Source organism: Xylaria bambusicola, assembly GCF_022495145.1.
Source record: "Xylaria bambusicola strain CBS 139988 unplaced genomic scaffold F5B22scaffold_79, whole genome shotgun sequence".
Taxonomy (NCBI): Eukaryota; Fungi; Ascomycota; class Sordariomycetes; order Xylariales; family Xylariaceae; genus Xylaria; species Xylaria bambusicola.
Window position 1 is genome coordinate 154,568 of NW_025953632.1, and position 10,312 is coordinate 164,879.

General features: G+C 38.6%; 3 protein-coding genes across 3 annotated transcripts; all 3 read left to right on the top strand.

The window, feature by feature from the left end:
• Window positions 1–838: 838 nt before the first annotated feature.
• On the top strand, window positions 839–3,212 carry F5B22DRAFT_538864 (general substrate transporter). The gene is made up of 4 exons (XM_047972817.1): window positions 839–1,514; window positions 1,564–2,179; window positions 2,235–2,746; window positions 2,814–3,212. The coding sequence occupies exons 1-4, from the start codon at window positions 1,320–1,322 to the stop codon at window positions 3,066–3,068; spliced, it is 1,578 nt and encodes a 525-aa protein (XP_047825380.1). The 5' UTR covers window positions 839–1,319; the 3' UTR covers window positions 3,069–3,212.
• A 767-nt stretch (window positions 3,213–3,979) lies between these two features.
• Window positions 3,980–4,754, top strand: F5B22DRAFT_629066 (uncharacterized protein). The gene has a single exon (XM_047976456.1). The coding sequence runs from the start codon at window positions 4,015–4,017 to the stop codon at window positions 4,648–4,650; it is 636 nt and encodes a 211-aa protein (XP_047825381.1). The 5' UTR covers window positions 3,980–4,014; the 3' UTR covers window positions 4,651–4,754.
• A 736-nt stretch (window positions 4,755–5,490) lies between these two features.
• On the top strand, window positions 5,491–7,710 carry F5B22DRAFT_629068 (ABC transporter). Its single transcript, XM_047976457.1, has 3 exons — window positions 5,491–5,730; window positions 5,822–6,660; window positions 6,718–7,710. Exons 2-3 carry the CDS (start codon window positions 6,011–6,013, stop codon window positions 7,202–7,204), a joined length of 1,137 nt encoding a protein of 378 aa, XP_047825382.1. The 5' UTR covers window positions 5,491–5,730; window positions 5,822–6,010; the 3' UTR covers window positions 7,205–7,710.
• The last annotated feature ends 2,602 nt before the right edge of the window (window positions 7,711–10,312 follow it).

Sequence of the window (10,312 nt, forward strand, 5' to 3'; positions counted from 1 at the left end):
TTACCGCGTCTAGATGCCGAACTAGACGAGGAGATACATAAGCAGGTTCGTACCAGGTACCTAATGACACTAAACCATTCGAGAGGTATGGTGGGGATACGACCCTTTCTCAGCATATTCCCTCTAATACAATATATACTCCTTTCTCATCATTCTGTCTCTCTTACAAAAGGCGTTCAACCATTCAAGTCAACCAGTGTTTTGTATTTACAAATATATTCAAAGATGGAAAATGGCACCATAACTGCCCATGAATCTTATGACGCCATCCGAATATATTCTGAAGCTTATGTATCGGTTCCGCACTGGTGTTTTGTTGCTCTCAGTTCGCAAACCCCTATTTCGAGACATCTCTAACAACCTTCTTGAGTCTGCACTATGAAACTGCAATCTCAGTCTCCGCTCACCAACGTACATTGAAGCTGACATCAGTTAGCCGAAGATAAAAGCGCAAAGATTCCATCTCATATTACGCCACGTTTTAGCCGACTGGTGTACATTATTTATTAGAAAAGTAGGCTTTAAGTACGTATGTAGGCGCTTAAGAGCTATATCTTGTACGACTAAAGGACCTGAATTGTAATGTTTCTTCTGGTAGCGATGTAATGCAACATACGGAATACTGCAGGACTAGGAGATTCACTGGTACAGATATAAGGCTATTTTTAAGGATAAAGCGAACGATTACAACGTACCAACAATCAAAGTTCAGCCAATTAAAGCCATTGCAAAAGACATTTTAGAATTTGAAGACTGTATAGCCGTTAAAAACACCAGAAATTAGCTATCGCGAGTGTTCTTGTTGAGAAATTGGGCTTCAATTAAGTGGTGGTGGTGGGTGGCCCGCGACCCCTGCCGTTAGCTTACAGCACTGCTGCGAGCAGCGACAAAGAGCTCCAAAACGCAAAAGATTATCAAAAACTTTTCTGCTGCCTGTTAATCGCATGCAGAGTTCGTGGTAGTTGGCGTAAGCCACATAATACTGAGTAAATAACTTGATATAGGGGCTAATTACTCATAATACTCCACATACCAAGAAAAAGCTGAGATCACTCTAAAAATCAAGTACCGAGATGCGGGGATAGTTCGGATCCAGACACACAGAGAGACCGCAGATGTGACGATCTTCCTATTGGTTCACCAGCATAGCTGAGGCCAGCATCATGCAGAGTGATGGTGATGAAGACTATGACTAATGCAGTGTTATGTGTCCCTGGTTATCACCGACGTTAGGATAAAGACCGCGGTCTTCTTCCCGTTTCTTATGAGGGTAGGACATATACTATTGACATCTTGTGTATGAAAGAAATCTTGTCGCTATGTCGAATTCTCACTTGCCTGAGACTTCCCTATGGGCAAACAGAAAATGTCTGTTCATATGTGCCGTCGTCGCGATTGCAAATGCGCAGTACGGATTGGACTCCGTTGTCGTCGGGTCTCTTCAAGCTACGCCTGGCTTCTTGGAGGTTTTCGGATATCCTGATCCCGATCAACCCGGCGGATACGGAATAGACGTAAGAAGACGCCTCTAAACTTCATCTTCTCTGCTAATATTCATGACAGGGCACATTCCAAAGACTCATAGGATCTCTCCTGACGCTTGGCGCATTCCTCTCCTCTCTTGTAGCTGGTGTTTTTGCCAATTACTTTGGTCGTAAGGTCGCGCTTTGGTCAGCTTGTCTCTTAAACGCGGTAGCTTGTGTTATACAAATTTCGACGACAAGCAAGGTGGCGATCTACATCGGTCGGCTTATTCTGGGTCTGGCGAACGGCTTTCTCGTCACCTTCTCCAACATATACACTGCTGAGGCGTCGCCAGCCCACCTGCGTGCCGTCATGGTAGCTCTGTTCTCGGAATGGGTCAATATCGGGAGTATCATTGGAAGCGCGGTAACTAATAGAACCAAAAGCTTTCTAGATAAGACGTCTTACGAGATTCCACTGGGAACACTCTTCATCGTGCCGACTCTGTTGTCAATTGGCCTTCTGTTTGTCCCGGAGAGCCCTCGATATCTGCTCTACAGAGGCAATAGCGACGCGGCACGGAAATCCCTGGAAACTCTCAGAGGAAATTCAGTATCGTCGGAAGAGTTAGAAATTGAATGGGTAGAAATGGTCAAGGGAATTGAAGAGGAGAAGCGGGCAGCAAAGTTGATAGGGCCGCTAGACATGTTCAAAGGTGCGCTTCCTGGTAGAAACACGAAAATTAGCTGGTAACCCTAACAAAACTGCAGGAACTGATTTACGGCGGACACTTCTCTGCTACGGTGTCATTGGTACACAGACGGGCGCAGGCTCGTGGTTCGTGATTAGCTATGCGACTTACTTTATGATTGTTGCCGGACTCACTGTCGAGGAAGCATTCAAGTATACCATCCTGAACACAGTCTTAGGTTTTGTTGGAGTCAACTTTGGGATGTATCTGATGCGTCATGTTATGGGGCGACGTACTATTCTCATGACTGGTGCTATTGTGCAAGGTGGCACGATGTTGGGCTTAGCTGTTTCCGCGACAGTAGCTCCTGGAACAGTTGCGGCGCGAAATTGCCTAATCGCGTTCTTCGCCATTTATCTCTTCGTGTATAACGCGTTCGTAGGGGATGCGACATATCCAACTGCAACGGAGTTAGTCAGTACACGGCTGCGGTCATGGTCAGTCGGGTCGGCTATTAGTATTGGCTACCTTCTTGCATGGCTGACCTCGTTCTTCTCTCCCTATTTTATCAACCCGGAGAATCTCAACTGGGTAGGTGCTACTTACACGGTTAAAATTTCGTGTACTCCGTTTTGATGTGCTGACGAATTCTATGCAGGGTGCCAAGTATGGTTATATCTGGGCAGGTTCTAACCTGGCATGCTTTCTCTTCTTTTATCTTTTTGTCCCTGAGACAAAAGGGCGTTCATTGGAAGAGATCGATGAGCTGTTCAATAATCGAGTGTCAGTCCGGAGGTTCAAGACATACCAAACCACAATTATAGAAGATGCTGTCAAAGATGTGAAAGACCGGCGTGGAGGGAGCGAGAAAACCATCGGCCCGGCTACGGAACACGTTGATCATGCTAAATGAAAGTTAGAGTTGTTAGCCTTTGGAGATACATCTCCTCCGGGGCCCTAGTGCTAACTTAATGTTTCCCCAGTTCCTACTAACCCCGGTCTGTTAGTTAAACAGTTATGTCTTAGCTATATCCAAATTAAAATCTTAGTCATAAAGTGATTCTATTATGTTTAAACCTTACTTGTACCACTCCTACTTACTTAATTATGTAGATACTGAGCTCACATTGATGAGTTTGGAGTAGATGTCGCCGCTTTGTTGAGACGACCATAAGTTAGTAGTGTATCTCCTCGAGTCATCCTAAGTTTGCTAGTGAACTCCTTGGAAAGAGCCGTTGTTACTCCCATACATCATACATGGAGTATCTACTTACCTAGGTAGCTTCCACAAAACCTTGGGATTGAGCTACTTCAAAGTCTATGTCTACCTACTTAAGTAAGTACTAAGCCCTCGATAAGGTTGACCACGCAACCAACACGCTCTTGCCTTTCCACTTTCCCAAAGTGCGATATCCCAATTAAATCAGAGGACTTTTGTTACAGTCGCCTGATTTCTGACGTTGACTGGCCATTGCCTTTACATCTTTCACTTGCGAGCTTGAATCTTCCATACTACTAGCCATACTCCAAGCCCCTCATTGCCATGATACCATCGCCATTCCCACGCCTTGACAGAACTTTCAACAGTAATCGCCATGTCCGACTTGAAGAAATTTTCGTTATTTATGCATCTTCCCAAATATATTCGAGATAAGATATGGGAGCTTCATCGCGAGAATCAAGGGTTCCGACATTACTTTAGTGATCTGGTGACAAGCGCCAGCGAGTCAAATACTCTCCGGCATTATGCCGCCATTGATACCGAGACAAACACAATGGTGCGAACGCGATTATCCCCAAGAACCGGCGACACGTACTGGGGCAAGAATCGCAGGCCGATAAAGGGAGAATCAGATGACATGGTCGCGCTTAAGGGCCGCACCTGGATCTACACATCGTATGGCGACGACGCGAAGTCTATCATCACCGCGACTAAACCTGGTAAATCCTCACCCTACCACATGACCAAACTCTTCCAGCCAGCTCGATTCCACCTAGTAGCGGGTACAAAGCACATTCGAATGAACTACACGAAAGATGTAATTGTTTTAGAAAGTTTATACTGCTGCCTCCGACGTTTGCTCCCCCCTAGACATAAACACCCGATCCGTTGGCAGGACCTAGAGGGCCACTGGGTCAGCAACGTGCAACACCTTGCGCTAAGCATTGCCGGTTGTAGACACAGCGCCGAGAAGATCATCGCAACACTACCGAAGCTCAAGCACTTGTATCTCATCGTACAACGTGATCAGAAGTGTAGCCATGGCTCGCCACGGGAATGGACGAACTTCGACAAACAGCAGCACATGACAAAACACAATTTCATGCATTTCGACCACTTCAGGGCTCTTCATCCAGACAAGGCCATTAATTCCTGCGAGTGTGAAACCAACCCTACACGAGCCTTTGCCGTCGAGCGTGCCTTCAAAAGAGCATTCCTTGCTGAGTATAAGGCCGATAATGTGGAAATCGTCGTTGTTGCAGATCCGTATTGATTGGCTGGCAAGTGCGACGCGACGGGCTAGGCACGGACCTTCCCGCCGGCAACAGGCGCCCGACCCCGCCTATCCGGTGCCATCGCGGACCGTCACTCTTCGACTTGCAACTACCTATAACCTGGGTACCCTACATCCGTCGCCGTCGCAAGTTGGAAGGGAATTCCGGACAAGCTCAAGTCGCGCATATCATGAAGAGTTGTACCACATACCTGCCATCTGAAACAATGACCTGCTCCATATCATCGCTACTTAGTTCCACTGCCTGAGATACGCTTACTCCCTAGCACTGCGCTAGGTTGCGTTCTCTTTATCCGCATAGTATTGCATAGTATCGTTCGATATCCGTCTGTTATTTCGAGACCACGCTATTTGTACTTAGATACCCAATACTATATCGTTCTGCAACCGAGAAGAATTGACATGCATAACTTCTGTTAATGGAGTTAGACGCAACCGACGATCGCGCAGCCTAGTAACATAGTCGTCAAATGGCCATGTTGGTTGTTATGGAATGGCCCTTTAATCATATTGGAGTTGCAGAGATGATGGTGGGACCTAGTATCCCGGCACTGTAATTACTCTATAGCCTGGGCTTTGGCTGCCGAAGTTGATGCTGCATAGTAAGACCCAGCTCCAGTGAGACCTTTTTTGGGAGACCTTACTCTAGCATCCAGCCATTCGTACTTACTACGCGTACAATACTGATAACTACGTTACTTTAGTGGTTCTTTTTGCGTCGACGATGGAGAGGGCACAATGACTAGCAATGTAGCCTAGACCATGGCCCTGCCAAACTCCCCAAGTCCTACCTACCCCGGAATAATACGCAGAGCCGGAATTAAATTCACATTGGCATGTTAGCTCCGACAAGCTGACAATAGTACATCCGAAAGCAACTGCCAATGCGCTTACCTCAGCTGTACTTGTTGCTAGCTCCAACGGCTAAATCTTTATCAGCCTCGCTTTGCAAAAGAATAGTCTTAGTTATTTTTTTTCCTTGTTACACTGCCTCTCTATCATGAACGCGTCTGGTCTGAATATTTTCGTCTAGCTTACTGCTTTCAATGCCTTAATTAGGTATCTACAATCTTTCTTCCCCGCTCTAAGTCTAGTGTACTATTTATTTTGTTAAGACTAAGCATCATCTAATTATATCTTGAACCGGCAGCTATGCCCCTAGTTAGTCGTGATGGCAAAGGACGGAATTCTAGTAAACATCGAGAGACACGCAGTAATTGACATGGCTCTCTTGCAAGATGCTAATCATAGAATAATTAATCAATCTCGTTTGACAGAACGACTCACGATGGCGCATTCGACTATTTGAAGCCCCGAAACCCCCAAGAGGTTTGGGTAGATGGGAACACACTCCCCAGTCATACATAGGAAAGTCAAACCTAACACGATGTTTCGCATTCAATCTTCCGTCGCTAGCACGCTCTTGCTGGGTAGCTGTGTTGCTACATACGACACTCTATTAGGGTTTAATGGCGCTCCCGAGGTCGAAACCAGGACTATCGACGAGATATACACGGCCGCAGTAGCTGAGGGCGGCATTGTGACTTGCTGGCACGGCGGCGACGAGGCCATGCAACAGGATGCCCTCAAGGCCGCGTTCGAAGCACGCTTCCCCAAGATGACCCTCAACCTCACCGTTGACTTGTCCAAGTACCAAGACAGCGACATAGACCGACAACTTGCCACTGACAGTGTGTACGTCGATAGCATCATCCTGCAGACAGTACAAGACTACCCCCGCTGGGACCAGGAAGGGGCCATTCTGCGCTACATGCCTATGGACTACAAAATTCTATATCCGCAATTCAGAGACATTCACGGCGCCTGGCACGCAACTGGCGTCTACCCGTACACATTTACCTGGCACATGGATCGCATTCCCGACGGCCCGATGGAGTTTGAGGATTTCCTGAAGCCCGAGTTCAAGGGGAAGTTGGTGCTTACTTATCCAACCGACGACGACGTTACTCTCTACGCTATGGACCTGATGTAAGTACGACCTAGCTAGCAGCATGGGTAGCAGAACCTAATCACGCTTTTATCCAGTCTCCAAGAGTTCGGCCTGGAATGGTTCGACGCGCTACTAGCACAGAGACCACATTGGGTTCGCGGCACACAAACCGCTGCAACACTCCTATTCACTCCTAACTGCACGGCTGGCGCAACATTCACTACCGTCGTAGGCCTGAACCCCGGTGCACCCCTCAACGTCTCGATCCCAACAAAAGGCCACTTTGCCACGTGGGCACAGCGAGCCGCCATTCTCAAAGACGCGCCGCATCCCGAGGGCGCCAAGCTGTTGCACAACTTTCTCATCAGCGAGGAGTACCAGCGCAATACGGGGGTCTGGAGCGTGCGCCGCGACGTCCCCGCGCCTTTTGGGTTCCCCGAACTCGTGGATATCCCTGCGACCGACCCTGCGCAGTTCGAGCGCTTTATGGCGGATCGTGAGCGTGTTGAGAGATTGCGCTTTTTCTTTGAGAGTAAGATTGGGACGCCACAGGGTCCGAGTTCTCTGATCGATGGTATTTAGTAGTGGGGGGGGGGGACTCTGGTAATCACTGAGATATGCCTGTGGGAAATCCTGCTTCCCTTTATCATCTCTGTTTCTTTTGTTTCAAAATTTCTGAAGACAATTATGAAGTTTCTGCAGCATATAGAACCGCCAATGGCTTTTCATAAACAATTCCGACTAATTCCTAAATTGGTGTTGAGCTGCAGCCATGCCCACTTCAGCTGGCCGCGGTATCTGCACACTGTATATACCCCAAAACACACTTCAATCGGGGGTCGCAAAGTGGAAAGTTGTCGTAGGTTGCTGGTTAGCCCCCTTTTCAACTATGCTTTCTAAAAGTATAACGTCGATAAAATCGCCAAGTTTCACGTATCCTTAAGTGCGAGAATCTTCATATAGACAACTTTACGTGCGATTTAATTGGTGGGAGTATCGCGATAGTTGATGAATAAGTCCGCGCAGGTAATAAGAGTGATGGAAGTGTTATAAAATCGATGAAATTGATGAATCGTGAGAGTTGTTGAAGGTTAGAAGTTAAGTGGTTTCCTAGCACGCACTGGCCGTATATAGGAATGGAATCCTAAGAAGCAATTTCAGAATTATCAAGAGTGCTTTAAATATGATCAAGTCTGATTCTATTTTATTTTATTATTATAACCGCCATTGCAGATAACTATAAGCTATATAATATAAAAATAAATTATTTAAAAAGTTTAAATAAATAAAAAGTAAAATAAGGCTAAAAATAAATAATAGTTATTATATTATTTTTATATTCCCTTTTTATTAAAATGTTATAATCCTTTAAAATATAATAAATAATTAAGAAATGGATTAAAAGCTTAATACCTTTTAAACTAATAAAAAGCATTAAATTAAATTTACCCCTTTATATAATTTATATATTTAATTTAAAAAAACCCCTTTTATAAATTTATATTAACTTAAATTTTTATATTAAATATAATTATATTAATCTTACTTTTATACTTTATTATAAATTAAAAAAGCTCCTTTTTAAACCCTTTTATTATAATATATTATAAATAGTAGTTTTCCATTATATAAGGCTTATTAAATTATTTATAAATTAATTAACAATTATAATATTATTTATAAGTTTAAATATATATATATAGTTATTAATTATAATTATTGCTTAAAAGGTAATCCTATTTTATTATTTTAAATTACTTTAAAGGATTAAGGAATTATATTAAATTCAAGTATAAATTGCTAATTTTTTAAATTTAAAGCTTATTACTTTAAAATATTTATTCTATATTAATTTATAAAAGCTTATAAAAATAAACTATATTATTAAGCAATTATTTAATTATTAAAATTAATTTAATTAAAAGAATTAAAATTATATACGTTTTATATAAGATTTAATAATATTTTATAGGAGTTTTACAACTTTATTAATTTCTTTAATATAAATAAAGCTAATATATTTTTTCTATTTTAAAAAAGGCAATTTAATTATTAAATTTAAAAAAAATGCTATAGTTTTTTATTATTTTATATATTCTTTAATATAAAATAAATTTAAAAAGCTATAAAAGTAGTTAAATAAAATGCTAAAGATTAAAAAAATTAAAAAATTAATTAATTTAATTAAAATATTTATCCTTTTTATTTTTAAAAAAATAAAGGCTTATATTTATATATAAACTATAGGGAACTTAACTATATTTTATATAAAAATTGCTATACTTTACCCTTTATTTTAAAGCTATTAAATAGAATTTCTTAAATAAAAATATTTATAAAAGTTAATTTAAAGGATACCTATTATTATATTTATATTTAAAAGGGAAATAAATAGAAAATAACCTTTTATATTTATTATAACTATTATAAATTTCTAATTATACTTATAGGTTTATTAAACATTTCTACTACCTTTTAAAATTATATATAAAAGATATTTAATAATATTTTAAATATTTTTTATATTATTTATTTAAATAATATTTTTATATTTTTTATAAATAAAGAATTATATATAAAATATATTTAAACTATTATTAAAAGATTATAAAAAGTAAACCTTTATATTAAACCTTTTAAATGCTAATTCTATTAAAAAAAGATTAAATTTTTAAGCTATATTATCTTTAATTAAAGTATTAAAATAGATCCTTTAAAAATTAATATAATTAATTAATAATTTATTTTAAATTTCTATAAAAAATTATAATAATTTTTAAAGTTTTATAACTTTTATTACTACTTTATAAATAGGTTTTTTTAAATTATATTATTATTAATATATTATTTAAAGAAAGGTATATTTAAAATAAAAAAGGGTTAAATTTTATTAAATATAATTATAATAAAAGTATTTAAAGATTTTTAAGCTATATTTAGGGAAGTTATTTTTTTTATATATTTTAACCCTAAAAAGCAAATATTATTAAAAATTAATTCCTTTAAAGTAGTATTTATAAATAATTTATCCTAATAAAATAATTAAAGTATATTTAAACTAGTTATATTTTATTTCTATAAGTTTTTTAAATAGAAAATATAATATAATACTTTTAATTAAAAAATGCTTATAATAATAAATTACTTTAAATATTAATAGTATTACCTTTAAAAAAGCTACCTATTAATTAAAATATTAATTAATTATAATAATCTTTAAATATTTATAAAAACTTTAAAGTTAAATAAAAGGTAAGCTTATTAATATATATATTTAGCTCCTTTTAACTTTATTATTAAATATAAAGTAGGTAAAAAAAATAAAGTTAATTTACCCTGATATTATTTTAATTTTATAGCTATTTTACTGATTAATATAAATATTTTTCCTATATTAAAAAGGAAAATTATTATAATATAGCAATTTAAAGTCCTTAATTTATACTTTAAAGCAGGGTTAGTAATTAATCAGATTAAAGTAATTAAATGAATAATTAAATTAGTCTTTAATCACTTACAGCTATGACTAAGACTAAATTAGTCATAACTAAATTAATCATAGCTAAGACTAAATTAGTCTTTAGTCAGATTAAAGACTAAAGGTTAAAGTATTTAATTATTTAATATTTAATTTTTCTTTTTATTATTTAATTTAAAATAAAGCTTTAAAGTATAAATATATAAATAAAT